At 39.8% G+C, this 17,956-nt stretch overlaps 1 protein-coding gene across 1 annotated transcript; it reads right to left on the bottom strand.

The window, feature by feature from the left end:
- Window positions 1–1,615: 1,615 nt before the first annotated feature.
- LOC143690643 (olfactory receptor 6C4-like) lies at window positions 1,616–16,737 on the bottom strand. The gene is given in 6 exon segments (XM_077168272.1): window positions 1,616–1,806; window positions 2,770–2,963; window positions 7,500–7,578; window positions 7,581–7,678; window positions 7,680–8,408; window positions 16,679–16,737. Coding segments are annotated over 6 exon segments (1,350 nt in total).
- Between the last annotated feature and the right edge of the window lie 1,219 nt (window positions 16,738–17,956).

Raw genomic sequence — 17,956 nt, 5'->3', positions numbered from 1 at the left:
TGGTCTCCTGTCAGGAGGAAAGAGTCAGCTTTTTCAATTTTCCCTGAGGGTGAGACCCAGCAGGTTGACAGACTTTCCTATAACGCCTATGGACTCTGCATTTTTCCTATCCTGCTCATTATGTGGGGCTTTTCTGCCTGTGACCCCACCAGCATAAGGTGATGTGTTACCTTTAACTTCAGCAGACTCTTCCAACGGGGGCATGGTTAAGACAGAGGAGAGGTTGTAGGTTGGCTTTAATTGCTTCAGTTTTGCAGACTCTGACATCTAAATTCCTTGAGGGAGGGATTCCATCTGAGCTGGGCCCCACTCCTCTCCTGGGAAAGGCATAGGCTCCAGATAAACACTCAAACAAGCTTAATTTTACCTATACCTGGGGCAGTTGGAGCCTGAGAAAACTTGCAGCTGTATCCAAAGAGCACTCAAGATGTAGAAACACAGCCAGAAAAAGAAAGAGAAAAATACTTTTCAGAGCACGACCCCCAATCCTCAGGTTTGCCAATGGAGAGCTTAAGTTGGTACATTGCTCTGTGTATCTCTAGGTCCTTCCTCTGTGCCCCCTCCTTTCCTTCAGGGAGCAATTCATTTCAAGTATTATATACTATCTGATCCAAAAAACCATTGTTTCTTTTTTCTTTTTCCGTCAGCCCTGCCCCCTCTGCGCCAGGGCAAAACCCAGCAACCTCTGATTTTATTTGAGGTTCAGCTGAGCTGGGGGCCTATTTAGCAGTCAAAATTTGTTAATTAATTCCACAATTGGAGAATGTTTGCACTCAGCCCTGCTGTTGGCAAAGTTCCTTTTCTTTCCTCTGTGGTGGAGGGGTGCTGGCTGCTGCAGCTTGGGGAACTCACGGTTCTGGGGGGACTCGCAGCTGGTCTAGCTGGTCCAGACTGGGGTATGCTGTGTGTTAGGTCACTGACGTGGCCCCAGCAGTTGTTCTGTACTGTTCCTGGCATTTAATAGCTGCTCTGGAAGACAAACTAAATCCCACAGCTTGCTAAGCCAACATCTTGGTCCCTTTCTCTCTTCCTGTGTTTTAATGTGATCATTAGACTGGGCTGTATTTGTCTGCATCTTCATATAGTTAGTGATCTTCTGTTGTCTTTGTGGCATGTAACTATCTTGGTAAGATTACTTTCTAATTTGACTTTCTTCAGTAGGCTAAAGCTTTGTTATTGCAGGACAGGTGTGGAGTGGGATTTGCAGTGTGGGGTGGGTGCGGTGATGAGTTGTGGTGCAGGTATATGCACAGGTTGGGGGTGCCATGCTGGTACCTGTGTGCATGGGGTGTGGGTCGCAGGGTTGTGGAAGTGCAGTGCCGGGGCTGGGGCCAGTGTACAGCTCAGGTAGGCCTTAGTGTGCAGGTGCAGGTTGCTGGATGTGGGACACAGAAGTAGGATAAAGGTGGAGGTGGTTGAGGGGCTGAGCAGACATGCTGGGGCTGGTAGGTGTGGGCAGGATGCAGGTAGGCACATGGGATGGGTGGGTCATAGGTGTCAGGATGTGGGGTGCAGGACACAGAAGTCAGAGTACAGAGAGGGCAGGATGCGGGTTTGTTGTTGCACAGGGGGAGGCTCCCAGGGGGACCTAGATTGGGATTTGCATGTGCAGAGCTCAGGGGTGGTGGGACGGGATTGCTTTTGCCTGGGCTGGGGCAGGTGTGGCCAGGATCCGCTGGTCACTGCTTGCCCAGAGCTGAGTGTGCATGGCGTGAGTGGGAACATGTCTGTACATGTCTGGGGGCCTGATGGTGATGTGTACATGCACATCAGGGGGGGCCAGGAGGGTTTGAGCAACTGTAGGGGCTGGGTACAGATGTGGCCCGGGTATGAAGGTGAGGGCCTGTAGTCCAAATGCACAGGTGACTGCTTCCAGTGGGTCTCAGTTGGGGCAGTGTGAAAGTGTGTGCTTGGGTGGGTTTCGCTGGGATTGGCTTGTGCACCTGCATGGAGAAGGGGTGTGGGGATGTGCACGGAGGGGGTTTGGCATGGATGTGTTTGGAGGCAGTGTGAGGCTGGGTGATGGGTTTCAGGTGTGTGGTGTGTGTGGGGGGTCGTGGGTCGCAGGGTGGGAGTGGTGCTTATGAGTGTGGAGCTTTCAAGGAACATGGCTTGAATTACTTCCTAGTCCCTGTCTCTCCATCTGTGGTGTCCTAGGGGTTCTAGGCCTCTGTTTGGAAAGGGGTGCATTAGGCTGTTTGCACCAGCTGCATGGTCTCTGGTTCTCTGCATCTCAATTCTCCTGCTTTTCCAACCAGGGCCTCCCTATGTGGTGTAGAAGACCCTCCAAGTCACTTACACTGTGAAATTTCTCTCAGTGATTTTTCTATCATTTCTCTAGCAGTGCCTTGGAGCAGGGGTGAACTTGACCTATCCTGCTCTGCCATCTTCCTGGAATCTCCACATTTTCCTTTTTAAAGTACTTTTATGAAGCAAAAACAGAGGCTTGGAAATTTTGTTTCTCCCTTGTTGCCAATTTCTATGGTGGCTTTGGTGGGTGGTGGAAATCATGTCCTCTATGGGTAGCGGTGCCTGTGGTTGTGGGCTGATGGGCTTCTCTATTCAGAGATGACCGTGTTTAGATTCTGAGACAAAAAGTAGAGAGTGAATAGGTCATGGTGGTCTTTTTTTTTTTTTTTAAGTTTAACTTTTCCTTTTTTGCTGTCTTGTCATTCTTATTAGTCCTCTGCTTTTTGTTGTCACGTTGTTATTCCATCATCTTCAGCTGCCCATTTGTCCATCGCTGTCTCATCTTATCTTCATCTCCACCTTCTTCCTTGCCATCACCTTCTTCCTCCTCCTCTGCCTCCCCACCTTCCTTCTCTTCGTTGTCTACCTCATTGTCAACCTCCTGTTCCCTGTCTTCCTCATTGACATACCTGTCAGCAGGCATGTCTTTATCACTTTCCACCTCCCCCATAACTTCCTTCATCTTCTTTGAGACCTTGGTGTTGAGTTTGGAGCTGGTATTCAATGCCGGTACAGCAGATTAAAAGTGGTCTTTATTTCTTTATGCTGCTGCGAACCACTGTCTAGTGTCCTTTCATTTCAGTCTGAAAAATTTTCTATATCATTGCTTGTAGGTCAGGTCTTGTGGTAGTCAATTCCCTCAGCTTTTGTTTATCTGAGAATGTGTTTACCTTTCCCTTATTTTGGAAAAGAGTCTTGCTGGATATAATATATTTGATTTGCAATTGTTTTATTGTAGCACTTTAAATATTTCATACCACTACCTACTTGCCTCCATGATTTCTGAAGAGAAATCTGGACTTATTGGGATTCCTTAGTTCATAACTCATTGCTTTTCTCTTGCAGCTTTCAGAACTCTCTCCTTGTCCTTGACATTGGTCAGTTTGATCACTATGTATCTGGGCATGTGTTTATCCTGTTTGAGGTTTGCTGGGCTTCTTGAATGTACATATTAATTCATTATGTTTTGGAAGATTTCTGCCAATATTTCTTTGAATATTCCTTCTGCCCCACTTTCTCTTTCTTTTCCTTCTGCGACTCCATATAATGTGGGTATTGATATGTTTAATGGTGTCCCATAGGTGTCTTAGGTTCCATTCATTCTCTTTTGATCTTTCTGCTTTCTGTTCCTCATATCTTTTAGTTTTTCCTCTGTGGTTTTCTTTGCTTTCTTGAGTATATTGAGGATCATTTTTCAAAGTCTTTGTCCAGTATATCCAATGTCTGTTCCATTTCGTTACTGGATTTTCTTGATTTTGTACTTGCCTGGTTACTATAGTCCTTTAACGGTTTTCCATAATTTTCAGGAAGGTTACTGTATTTAATATTCTTCTATTGCATTTGTCTGATGGGGTTTGGAAAAAAGGCCACCCTCAAAGCCATCCTCAAATGATGTAAAGTAGCTGATCAAAGGCAGTTATAAGAAATCAGATGGTCCCCATTCAGTGTTTGGAGTCCTAGGTCTCTATATCCCATCCTAGCACCAGAAAGCTTAGCCAGAAGCCTGGGCTGCAGTCACCACTGCTGCCTGTCATGAGTTGTGGGGCTGGGGGATGATAGACCCTGCAGGGAGGGTAAAATTCACTGCTTATATATGGCAATTTACCAGTCTCTTTTTGTACTTCTCCCTTGGATACTGCACAGTGTTTCACTAGAGTATGGACTTTCAGATTTAGACACTCCCTGCCTCTTGAATGGTTGTTTTGGTGGAGGGACTGATTCTTGGAACTTTATACCCCACTATCTTCTCAGAACCCTCCATTCTCACACTGTACATGGTAATATTTACAAGTATTTACTTGGATTTAGCCTCTGAACCATCTATTCCTTAAGTTTGTATGCAGATAGTGATTCGAAAGAGATTTCCTTGAGTACCAGGAGCTAACAAGAACAAAGAAATATAAGCAAACAAAGAAAGAAACAAACAAAAACCACCGCATCTCTCATAGTCTTGGCTAATTTGCTCTGTGTTGACTGGTGTGCTTTTCGAAGGTTATCCCATGTGTCAAGATCAGCCTGAGGTGAGCTTCAGCTATGTCCTGGACCTATGTCTGCTTGTTGCTTCTTTATGTTCTCTCTTCTCTCTATGAAATAGAGTTTCCTCCTCTCCCAGGTGCTCTATTTTATGTTTTGAAGGTGATAACACTTTGTCCCCGGGTGCTTTGGTTTTCCTGTTTCTTTCACAGCCATAGCTGTCCTCAAGATGATTCTGCCTTCAGGGCAAGTTCTGTGTGGGTGAGCCAGAGATGAGTGTCCAAGTTCAGTCTTCATGGCACCTCAGAATACATGCACATACATGTAGCCCAGTATACACATAGGGGTTTCTCTGCTTCCTGTGGAAATATCAGGAACTGACAGTGGAATCACAGGCAGGCTCCGCACTTCACTGAGACAATGTGTGTGGCAGAGGCCAGGTAGGGTGGAGCAAGCTTCTCTTTCTGTTATTTTAAGTTTTGTTTTCTTGTCTTGACATTTACGCAGTTACTGCAACCCTGAACTGATTTCTGAAGTTCTGAGGAAGATTGTTAGTTTTTGCTACTTGTTTAGATTCACAACTGGGGAAGTGGAGAAGATTAGAATCCTGCAGTGTCTTATGCCATGATCTTAGTCAACTGGAAGTTCAGGAATATTTTTATAGTTCCAGAAAGTTCTACACATGATCAGGTGATTTGAACATTAGTACATCTACACTATGAATGATTCAAGAAGTAACTGAATAATGTGTTTCCAAGCATCTCAGTGGATAAAAGAGGCCATGGATATAATCAGAACAGTGGAAACAGAGCCTGTAAGTGTTCATATTGATGTTTCTAATCAGTTATATAAACTTTTTCAGTATTATCTAAAGCCATTTTGACGTTGGATTTTAAATGGTGAGTTCGACCTATTATAATCAATGTGATTTTGATATATTTGGATTTATGTCTACTATTTTATCATTTGTTTACTATTCTTCCCCACTGATTTTACTTTCTGTTTCTTTTTTCCTGCCTACTTTTGAGTTATTTGACTTTTTTTTTAGCATTCTGTTTCAATTCCCTTAAATTTGGTTACTTACTGGGATTTTGACTGTTTCTCTTTGTTTAGTTTTTAGTCATTTGTGTAGGGATTACAGAACACATGCTTAATTTTTCACACCCTATGTAGAATCAATACTTTACCACTTTAAATGAGATGTAGAAATCTTATAATTACAGGATATACCTTGGATATGGTGTGGCTTTGGTTCCAGACCATCGCAATGAGGAAATATTGCAATAATGTGAGTCACATGAAATTTTTAGGTTTCCCAGTGCATATAAAAATGTGCAATTACACTATACTGTGAAATTGTGTCTATAAAGACAATGTGCTTATCTTAATTAAAATGTGGCATAGAAGCAAAAAGTGAGTACACGCTGTTGGAAAAATGTTCCCAAAGACTTGCTTGACACAAGGGTTGCCATAGGCCTTCAATTTTTAAGATACACAATATCTGAGAAGGGCAATGAAGTGAAGTAAAATAAAAGGAGGGATGCCTGCATATAGGTTTCTTCACATTCCTCCTCTTACTGTCCTTGAAAAACCAACCTTTGCGGCGGGCCGCGGTGGCTCAGCGGGCAAGAGTGCTTGCCTGCCATGCCGGAGGACCTCGGTTCGATTCCCGGCCCCAGCCCATGTAAAAAACAAATAAACAAAAACAAAATATAATAAAACAAGAAAATGTTTCCCTTTCTTCCTTCCATCCTTCCTTCCTTCTCTCTCTGTCTTTCCTTCCCTTCCTTCCTCTCTCTTAAAAAAACAACAACAACAACAAAAAAAAAACAAAAAAAAAAAACCAACCTTTGTAAATTTTGTATGCTGTTCCATAAGTCGTTTGTACATAGCCCCTTTTACTCCCAGACACCTCAGGTTCATCTACAAAATATGTCCCACTAAAATACTTGCAGAACCCTACTTATTTTGGGAATTAGCAACATGGCATGACCCAAGATTCCAACTGCCCTGGAGCTTCCCTTAAAAGGAGATTGGCTATTTACCCTGCTAGGGACTCCCTGGTTATAGATTTTATTCCTATTTCATGACTGCAAGGTGTGATAGAGTCACAATTATCAACCATATAAATTTATATAGTAGAGATACCTTTTGTAGTAAGAGGAGATGGTTTTAGAGTTGTCAGAGTCAGAAGGATGAGAAAGAAAATTGTCTCCAATCTGAGAAAAGTTGGTCTGGAGTAGAGCTTTATTACAGATGTAATACAGTCTCTTCTTGGAGGTAACTTTTATTTATGATAAAATGTTTAGACAATCTTTCTTAAAGATTTTGATAAAGTTAAGAGCCCCATTTGTAGAGCTATACTTTACTCATGCACACAGGACCCTTGAACCTGTGACATTCCTAAATTTAAACTTAATCATGAATTTATTTCTTCTGTGTACTCATATGAACAATGTTATCTATCTGCATATTTTCCTTTGAGAATCTATCAGGGGTTATATCATTGATTTTTACCATGTTCGAAATTAGAACTGGGAGCTTAAAAGCCTATACATTACAGGGTGCATGGTTGTTTCAGTGGTAGAATGCTTGCTTGCTATGTGGGAGACCCAGGTTCAATTCCTGGACCATGCCTCCCTCCCCCCCAAAGAAGATCTGTACATAACATTGCTTAAAGCAGCCATAATAAACACATTTCATGGTGGCATAAATAACATATTTTAATTTAAAATATGTATCTTTAAAAAATTTGAGAGTGGCATTTTTATGTTTTTTTAGAATCTTTTTATTTTCTGGCTAAATTATCTCTTAGAAAGAAGTATTTGAATTTTTTTTCTAGGAAAATTTCCCCCTCTTTGATAAGTTTGAACTATAACTTGGCACATTCTCATGATAAAATTTTAGGAGACTTGATATTTTTTTAACAAGGAGAGAGTGAGAGAAGTTCTCCCTGAGCTTTCAAGGGGAGGACCTTCATCAAATATTGTTGGATTCATCAGCATTACTTAGAATGTCTTATGAGTATATTAAAGACCTGTACACTTTTTGGCCACCTTTTGAAGGCTTGTTTTACCTGCTTATTTCTCAGAGTGTAAATGAAGGGGTTCAACAAAGGGGCAACCAAGGTATTAGCACAGCTACTCCCTTATTGAAGGCGACTCCTACCTTGGCTGAAGGTTTTATGAACATGAAGATGCAGCTGCCATAAGAGAGGGAGATGACAATCATGTGAGGAACAAGTGGAAAAAGCCTTTTTCCTTTGCTGGGTATAGGGGATCTTCAGAATGGTCCTGATGATGTTTATGTAGGAGAAAATTACCAGCACAAGTGTCACTTCTAAGGACGTAACTGCTAATAAAAAGTCAACCTGCTCCAGGAGTCTTGTCTCTGAGCGAGATATTTCTAAGAGAGGTCCAGTGTCACAAAGATAATGATTCAGCACATTGGAGGCCCAGAAATCCAACTTATTTGTCTGGATGATGGGGAATAGGATGACCAGGAACCCACCCAGCCAAGAGCAGAAAACCAGCTGGGTACAGACCCTGTTGCTCATGATGGTTGCATAATGTAGGGGTTTGCAGATTGCTACGTAGTAGTCATAGGACATGACAGTCAAAAGGTAAAACTCTGTGGCTCCTAAGATGATGGAAAAGAAATACTGAGTTAAGCAGTCATTGTAACTTATGGTCTTTTCAGTTGAGATGCTGAATAGCAGCCTGGGAGTAAAAGTGGATGTAAAGAAGATTTCCAAGAAGGAGAAATTCCAGAGGAAGAAATACATGGGGGTCTGGAGATGAGAATCCAGTAGTGTGAGGGTGATGATTATCAGGTTCCCTAAGATGCTGGATATGTAGGACAGGAAGAGAAATATGAAGAATATAATATGAAGCTCTGGGATGTCTGTTAGTCCCAGTAGGATGAATTCAGTCAAAGTTTGGTTCTTCATTGCTAACTCTTGCTGTCTGTGAAATAGAGAAGGTGAGAAATTAGTAATGAGAAGGGAGCAGAGTTTGGGAATATTAAGGGGGAGATGGGGCTTTATCTGGAATGTGTTCATGGGTATTTCTGTCCATCTGATCCAAACATAATGTCTGTTGGGCTCAATCAGGCCCCTCACAAAAATGACTTACTAAAGTTTCCAAGCAGAAGGCTTTATCTCTGAGGTCCTTTTCTGAGAGCAAAACAATGGCTAATTGGCACTTCTTAACCTATCTTCTCCATTTTCATTTTTACCCCTTTTTTCTCAGTCTGTTTTGTTTTCTTCTCACATCTTTGAAATCCGTTTCCTGTGGCCCTAGTGGTAATGTTTCCTCTTTACCTAGTCTTAATGTCTTGGTCATTGCTTCAGTGGTACTCTCTTTTTTTTTTTGATATTTAAAAATTTTTTATTTTATAGTATAGCATATACACAAAGCAAAGAAATGAAAAAGCAATAGTTTCCAAAGCACTCTTCAACAAGAAGTTACAGGACAGATCCCAGAGACTGTCATGGACTACCATACCATCCTCTCAGATTTTTACTTCTTGCTGCTCCAGAAGATTGGAATATTTTTTTATCACCACAATAAACTTTTTTCTTTTTTTTGAAAAGTAACATATATACAAAAAAGCAATAAATTTGAAAGCACAGCACAACAATTATTGGAGAACAGATTTCAGAGTTTAGTATGGATTACAATTTCACAATGTTAGGTATTTATTTCTAGCTGCTCTAAGATATCAGAGACTAAAAGACATGAATATAATAATTCAACAATCATACTCATTTGTTAACCCTACCTTCTCTGTACAACTCCACCATAACCTTTGATCTTTCTATCCCACTCTTTAGTGGTATTTGGGGTATGGCCATTCTAACTTTTTCAAGTTGGAAGGGGGTCTCATTAATATGAGGTAAGGAGATGGAACAAGCTGATGCTCTTAAGAGGCTGGCTTCTCCAGGTTTCAGGACTTATCTGGTCCAGGGACCCATCTGGAGGTTGTAGGTTTCTGGAAAATTACTCTAGTGCGTGGAACCCTTGTAGAATCTTATATATTGCCCTAGGTGTTCTTTTTTTTTATTATTAATTAAAAAAAAGAATTAACAAAACAATTAGAAATCATTCCAATCTACATGTACAATCAGTAATTCTTAATAACATCACATAGTTGCATATTCATCATTTCTTAGTACATTTGCATCGATTTAGAAAAAGAAATAAAAAGACAACAGAATAAGAATTAAAACAATAATAGAAAGAAAAAAAAAACAAAAACAAAAACAAAAAACCTATACCTCACATGCAGCTTCATTCAGTGTTTTAACATAATTGCATTACAATTGGGTACTATTGTGCTGTCCATTTCTGAGTTTTTATATCCAGTCCCTTTGTACAGTCTGTAACCCTTCAGCTCCAATTATCCCTTCTCTTTTTTTTTTAATTAACGGAAAAAAAGAAATTAACCCAACATTTAGAGATCATACCATTCTACATATGCAATCATTAATTCTTAACATCATCACATAGATGCATGATCATCATTTCTTAGTACATATGCATTGGTTTAGAAGAACTAGCAACATAACCGAAAAAGATATAGAATGTTAATATAGAGAAAAAAATAAAAGTAATAATAGTAAGAACAAAACAAAACAAAACAAAACAAAAACCTATAGCTCAGATGCAGCTTCATTCAGTGTTTTAACATGATTACTTTACAATTAGGTATTATTATGCTGTCCATTTTTGAGTTTTTGTACCTAGTCCTGTTACACCATCTGTATCCCTTCAACTCCAATTGGCCATTATCTTACCCTGTTTCTACCTCCTGCTGGACTCTGTTATCAAGGACATATTCCAAATTTATTCTCGAATGTCTGTTCACATCAGTGGGACCATACAGTATTTGTCCTTTAGTTTTTGGCTAGACTCACTCAGCATAATGTTCTCTAGGTCCATCCATGTTATTACATGCTTCATAAGTTTATCCTGTCTTAAAGCTGCATAGTATTCCATCGTATGTATATACCACAGTTTGTTTAGCCACTCTTCTGTTGATGGAGATTTCGGCTGTTTCCATCTCTTTGCAATTGTAAATAACGCTGCTATAAACATTGGTGTGCAAATGTCCGTTTGTGTCTTTGCCCTTAAGTCCTTTGAGTATATTCCCAGCAATGGTATTGCTGGGTCGTATGGCAATTCTATGTTCAGCTTTTTGAGGAACCGCCAAACTGCCTTCCACAGTGGTTGCACCCTTTGACATTCCCACCAACAGTGGATAAGTGTGCCTCTTTCTCCGCATCCTCTCCAGCACTTGTCATTTTCTGTTTTGTTGATAATGGCCATTCTGGTGGGTGTGAGATGATATCTCATTGTGGTTTTGATTTGCATTTCTCTAATGGCCAGGGACATTGAGCATCTCTTCATGTGCCTTTTGGCCATTTGTATTTCCTCTTCTGATAGGTGTCTGTTCAAGTCTTTTTCCCATTTTGTAATTGGGTTGGCTGTCTTTTTGTTGTTGAGATGAACAATCTCTTTATAAATTCTGGATACTAGACCTTTATCTGATATATCATTTCCAAATATTGTCTCCCATTGTGTAGGCTGTCTTTTTACTTTCTTGATGAAGTTCTTTGATGCACAAAAGTGTTTAATTTTGAGGAGTTCCCATTTATTTATTTCCTTCTTCAGTGCTCTTGCTTTAGGTTTGAGGTCCATAAAACCGCCTCCAGTTGTAAGATCCATAAGATATCTCCCAACATTTTCCTCTAACTGTTTTATGGTCTTAGACCTAATGTTTAGATCTTTGATCCATTTTGAGTTAACTTTTGTATAGGGTGTGAGAGATGGGTCTTCTTTCATTCTTTTGCATATGGATATCCAGTTCTCTAGGCACCATTTATTGAAGAGACTGCTCTGTCCCAGGTGAGTTGGCTTGACTGCCTTATCAAAGATCAAATGTCCATAGATGAGAGGGTCTATATCTGAGCACTCTATTCGATTCCATTGGTCGATATATCTATCTTTATGCCAATACCATGCTGTTTTGACCACTGTGGCTTCATAATATGCCTTAAAGTCAGGCAGCACGAGACCTCCAGCTTCGTTTTTTTTCCTCAAGATGTTTTTAGCAATTCGGGGCATGCTGCCCTTCCAGATAAATTTGCTTATTGGTTTTTCTATTTCTGAAAAATAAGTTGTTGGGATTTTGATTGGTATTGCATTGAATCTGTAAATCAATTTAGGTAGGATTGACATCTTAACTATATTTAGTCTTCCAATCCATGAACACGGTATGCCCTTCCATCTGTTTAGGTCTTCTGTGATTTCTTTTAGCAGTTTTTTGTAGTTTTCTTTATATAGGTTTTTTGTCTCTTTAGTTAAATTTATTCCTAGGTATTTTATTCTTTTAGTTGCAATTGTAAATGGGATTCGTTTCTTGATTTCCCCCTCAGCTTGTTCATTACTAGTGTATAGAAATGCTACAGATTTTTGAATGTTGATCTTGTAACCTGCTACTTTGCTGTACTCATTTATTAGCTCTAGTAGTTTTGTTGTGGATTTTTCCGGGTTTTCGACGTATAGTATCATATCGTCTGCAAACAGTGATAGTTTTACTTCTTCCTTTCCAATTTTGATGCCTTGTATTTCTTTTTCTTGTCTAATTGCTCTGGCTAGAACCTCCAACACAATGTTGAATAATAGTGGTGATAGTGGACATCCTTGTCTTGTTCCTGATCTTAGGGGGAAAGTTTTCAATTTTTCCCCATTGAGGATGATATTAGCTGTGGGTTTTTCATATATTCCCTCTATCATTTTAAGGAAGTTCCCTTGTATTCCTATCCTTTGAAGTGTTTTCAACAGGAAAGGATGTTGAATCTTGTCAAATGCCTTCTCTGCATCAATTGAGATGATCATGTGATTTTTCTACTTTGATTTGTTGATATGGTGTATTACATTAATTGATTTTCTTATGTTGAACCATCCTTGTATACCTGGGATGAATCCTACTTGGTCATGATGTATAATTCTTTTAATGTGTTGTTGGATACGATTTGCTAGAATTTTATTGAGGATTTTTGCATCTGTATTCATTAGAGAGATTGGTCTGTAGTTTTCTTTTTTTGTAATATCTTTGCCTGGTTTTGGTATGAGGGTGATGTTGGCTTCATAGAATGAATTAGGCAGTTTTTCCTCCACTTCGATTTTTTTGAAGAGTTTGAGGAGAATTGGTACTAATTCTTTCTGGAATGTTTGGTAGAATTCACATGTGAAGCCATCTGGTCCTGGACTTTTCTTTTTAGGAAGCTTTTGAATGACTAATTCAATTTCTTTACTTGTGATTGGTTTGTTGAGGTCATCTATTTCTTCTTGAGTCAAAGTTGGTTGTTCATGTCTTTCCAGGAACCCGTCCATTTCATCTAAATTGTTGTATTTATTAGTGTAAAGTTATTCATAGTATCCTGTTATTACCTCCTTTATTTCTGTGAGGTCAGCAGTTGTGTCTCCTCTTCCATTTCTGATCTTATTTATTTGCATCCTCTCTCTTCTTCTTTTTGTCAATCTTGATAGGGGCCCATCAATCTTATTGATTTTCTCATAGAACCAACTTCTGGTCTTATTGATTTTCTCTACTGTTTTCATATTTTCAATTTCATTTATTTCTGCTCTGATCTTTGTTATTTCTTTCCTTTTGCTTGCTTTGGGATTAGTTTGCTGTTCTTTCTCCAGTTCTTCCAATTGAACAGTTAATTCCTGCATTTTTGCCTTTTCTTCTTTTCTGATATAGGCATTTAGGGCAATAAATTTCCCTCTTAGCACTGCCTTTGCTGCATCCCATAAGTTTTGATATGTTGTGTTTTCATTTTCATTTGCCTCGAGGTATTTACTAATTTCTCTTGCAATTTCTTCTTTGACCCACTAGTTTTTTAAGAGTGTGTTGTTGCGCCTCCAGGTATTTGTGAATTTTCTGGCATTCTGCCTATTATTGATTTCCAACTTCATTCCTTTATGATCTGAGAAAGTGTTGTGTATGATTTCAATCTTTTTAAATTTGTTAAGACTTGCTTTGTGACCCAGCATATGGTCTATCTTTGAGAATGATCCATGAGCACTTGAGAAAAAGGTGTATCCTGCTGTTGTGGGATGTAATGTCCTATAAATGTCTGTTAAGTCTAGCTCCTTTATAGTAATATTCAGATTTTCTATTTCTTTATTGATCCTCTGTCTAGATGTTCTGTCCATTGATGAGAGTGGGGAAGTCTCCAACTATTATGGTATTTGTGTCTATTTCCCTTTTCAGTGTTTGCAGTGTATTCCTCACGTATTTTGGGGCATTCTGGTTCGGTGCATAAATATTTATGATTGTTATGTCTTCTTGTTTAATTGTTCCTTTTATTAGTATATAGTGTCCTTCTTTGTCTCTTTTAACTGTTTTACATTTGAAGTCTAACTTGTTGGATATTAGTATAGCCACTCCTGCTATTTTCTGGTTGTTATTTGCATGAAATATCTTTTCCCAACCTTTCACTTTCAACCTATGTTTATCTTTGGGTCTAAGATGTGTTTCCTGTAGACAGCATATAGAAGGATCCTGTTTTTTAATCCATTCTGCCAATCTATGTCTTTTGATTGGGGAATTCAGTCCATTAACATTTAGTGTTATTACTGTTTGGATAATGTTTTCCTCTGCCATTTTGCCTTTTGTATTATATATATCATATCTGACTTTCCTTCTTTCTACACTCTTCTCCATACCTCTCTCTTCTGTCTTTTCAGTTCTGACTCTAGTGCTCCCTTTAGTATTTCTTGCAGAGCTGGTCTCTTGGTCACAAATTCTCTCAATGACTTTTTGTCTGAGAATGTTTTAATTTCTCCCTCATTTTTGAAGGACAATTTTGCTGGATATAGAAGTCTTGGTTGGCAGTTTTTCTCTTTTAGTAATTTAAATATATCATCCCACTGTCTTCTAGCCTCCATGTTTTCTGCTGAGAAATCTACACATAGTCTTATTGGGTTTCCCTTGTATGTGATGGATTGTTTTTCTCTTGCTGCTTTCAAGATCCTCTCTTTCTCTTTGACCTCTGACATTCTAACTAGTAAGTGTCTTGGAGAATGCCTATTTGGGTCTAATGTCTTTGGGGTATGCTGCACTTCTTGGATCTGTAATTTTAGGTCTTTCATAAGAGTTGGGAAATTTTCAGTGAAAATTTCTTCCATTAGTTTTTCTCCTCCTTTTCCCTTCTCTTCTCCTTCTGGGATACCCACAACACGTATATTTGTGCGGTTCATATTGTCCTTGAGTTCCCTGATACCCTGTTCAAATTTTTCCATTCTTTTCCCGATAGTTTCTGTTTGTTTTTGGAATTCACATGTTCCATCCTCCAAATCACTAATTCTATCTTCTGTCTCTTTGAATCTATCATTGTAGGTATCCATTGTTTTTTCTATCTTTTCCACTTTGTCCTTCACTTCCATAAGTTCTGTGATTTGTTTTTTCAGTTTTTCTATGTCTTCTTTATGTTCAGTCCATGTCTTCTTCATGTCCTCCCTCAATTTATCGATTTCGTTTTTGAAGAGGTTTTCCATTTCTGTTCGTATATTTAGCATTAGTTGTCTCAGCTCCTGTATCTCATTTGAACTATTGGTTTGTTCCTTTGACTGGGCCATATTTTCAATTATTTGAGCGTGATCCGTTATCTTCTGTTGGTGTCTGCGCATTTAGACAGATTTCCCTGGGTATTGGATCCAAAAGTTTGGAAGATTTTCCTGTGAAATCTCTGGGTTCTGGTTTTCTTATCCTGCCCAGTAGGTGGCGCTCGTGGCACACGTTTGTCTGCGGGTCCCACCAGTAAAAGGTGCTGTGGGACCTTAAACTTTGGAAAACTCTCGCCGTCCGGGGGGTTCGCTAGCCGAAGCGGCTTGAGCCGGCCCGGGGTCCGAACGCAGGGAGGGTTGCTGGTTGCCGCAGCCTGGGAAAGAGCCCGTCCGAATTTCCTAATTGGCCCTGGGCGACAAGTGTGGTGGGAGGGCGCCAGCGGCAGCAGCCCGCCCGAGAGAGTGCACGTTCCCCGGGAGTCACGGGTTTGGAAGGGGCCTCCCCCACCCATCACCGTTCTCCGCGGCCTGGGGATTTCCGATCCAATTCTCTCAGTTGGTCTGGGGGGGCTGCACGTGGTGTGGGCACCAGCTGCCTTGGTTTCAGGGGACCGCCTCTCCAATTCTCCCAGCCGGCCCGGGAAGGGGGAAGGGAGTAACTCCGGCCGCTTGGCTGCTTCTCTCAGCCAGCCAGCCATTCCAGGATGGGGTACGCTGTCTTTTTTTATCTCTGTTGTGGCTTTGGGCGCTTTCTGTATCGTTTCTACTCCCCTAGTAGCTGTCCTGGAGAAGAAACTAAGATCCGCGCGTCTTACTAAGTCGCCATCTTACAGGAAGTCCCCAGTGGTACTCTCTTTAACACGTTGGACACTTGCCCCATTCTCTTGCTATGCCTGATAAAATACCCCAAACTTCCAAGGTAGGAGTGAACAGCTCTCTTTGTATGTTTGACTTTTGTGCCTGGGATCAGGACTTGAAAATGTTTTAAAGTATTGCATTGCTTTCTGTATGAATTCCCCTTTCCTAACTTTGGCTGGTGGGAAATAGAGCAGATAAGCAGTAATTCCAGGGAAGCTTCCTTTAATGGATTTAAACATTCAGTAACATTTGTTTATATGCACCTAAATACCTTATTATGCTCTTTCAGCATTCAGGAAACAGATGTAAGTCTGATGTAGAAAACTAGGGAAGGGTCAGTCTGGTCCCTTACAGACTAGTAATTGTTCTTCCCAGTAAAGAAGCTCCTGTGGTAAAGGATTCTTTCAGGCATTCTATTAGTCAGGGCTCTCCAAATGAACAGAACCTACAGGATATGTGTGTGTGTATGTGTGTGTGTGTGTGTATGAGTGTACAGAAGAGAATGAGTGACAGAGAGATAGAGTTATTTTAAGGAATTAGCTCATGTGAATGTAGGGGCCCATAAGTCTGAAATCTGTAGGGTAGACCTTCTGGCAAGAAATTCCAATAAGAATTGATGTTGAATGAATTCTTGAGTCTGATATCCATAGGGAAGTCCAGTAGGTTTGAAACTTAAAAAGTGATAGATGGTGTAATGTTCACATAGAATTTCTTTTTCTGAGAACCAGAATTTTTTGCTCTTAGGGCCTTCCATGGATTGGATGAAGCTACACACATCATAAAGGCTATCACCTTACCTTAAAGTCAACTGTTTATAGATGCTATCACATTCACAAAATGCCTTTACAACCACCATCTCGGCCAGTATTTGACCAAATAACTCCACACCAAAAGCTAGCCAAGCTGACATATAAAATTAACCATCATGGACATCTATACTATATTTTGATTTTCCCAAATTTCTGCCACAAATGTGCCCCATTTCCTCTTGAGATGGCTGGTTATCTGGAATAAATTCACCTTGTGGTCCAGCTGTGCCCTGGAATATCACAATCACTGGGCTGTATGTCTAAGGCAACATCATCCAATGACTTCACTGAGAAGATCAGGTTTCTGAGGGACTTTCTCTTCACTAGCATTTGGTCTCTGGAGAATTACTGTGTATTATTATTCAAAGTTTCTTATTCATGTTTCACAGAAATACCAGTACAATTGTGCACAGATCATTGTTGAAAGATGTAATAATATTATAAACAATAAAAATTCCATCAATAGTTGAATGGCTAAATAAGTAATGAATCTTCCTAATGTAGAGTAAAATGGGACATTTATAAGTATTACTCTTTTTTTGTATGCTGTATAGTGGGGGTCACATTTCATTCTTTTCCCTTGTGAATATCCCATTATTGCAGCACCATTTGTTGAATTTTTGTTTGTTTGTTTTGTGAAACACATGGACTGGGCATTGAACCCAGGTACCCCACATGGCAAGTGAGAATTCTACCATTAAACTACACTTGCACCCTGTATAAGTAATGATCTTTATCTGTGTATGAGATTGGAAGTTTCAGTGTATATTTCTAAGTGCATATAAAATCTTCTAGAAAAATTCGAATGGATAGTGATAATTATTTCCAGAGGGACAGTGAACAAAGAATGAAGACTTTGAATTTCCCTTGAATTTATACTCATCTTGATAATTTAATTTAAAGAAAAAAAACAAGCCTATATGGGCTTGTAATGATGAAAGAACAAGGAGTAGTAGAAATTCACATTCAGATGGATTTGTGGTTCACCTTCATAGAAAGATAACTATCTATGGACATACTTTTTTGAGGCTCAGGAAAGGTGTTGAGGGATTTTACCCCTGGATACCACGTGGTTGCGTCAAAACCAAGAAGTCAGATGTGCATGGAAAGGTGGAATTCAATTTAACATATTTGCCTTCCTACTGCTGATTCATATCCTGATTTCTCACAAAGCATTAAGGCTTCTTGAGCACTATTTAAAAAGAATATATTCTAGCTCCCCTTGCTTTTAACCCATTTTTAAAGGCCCTTTCTCTGATGGATCCA

The sequence above is a fragment of the Tamandua tetradactyla genome, chromosome 7 (assembly GCF_023851605.1).
Source record: "Tamandua tetradactyla isolate mTamTet1 chromosome 7, mTamTet1.pri, whole genome shotgun sequence".
In the NCBI taxonomy this organism is placed as follows: Eukaryota; Metazoa; Chordata; class Mammalia; order Pilosa; family Myrmecophagidae; genus Tamandua; species Tamandua tetradactyla.
This window is presented reverse-complemented; position numbering and strand designations above follow the sequence as displayed.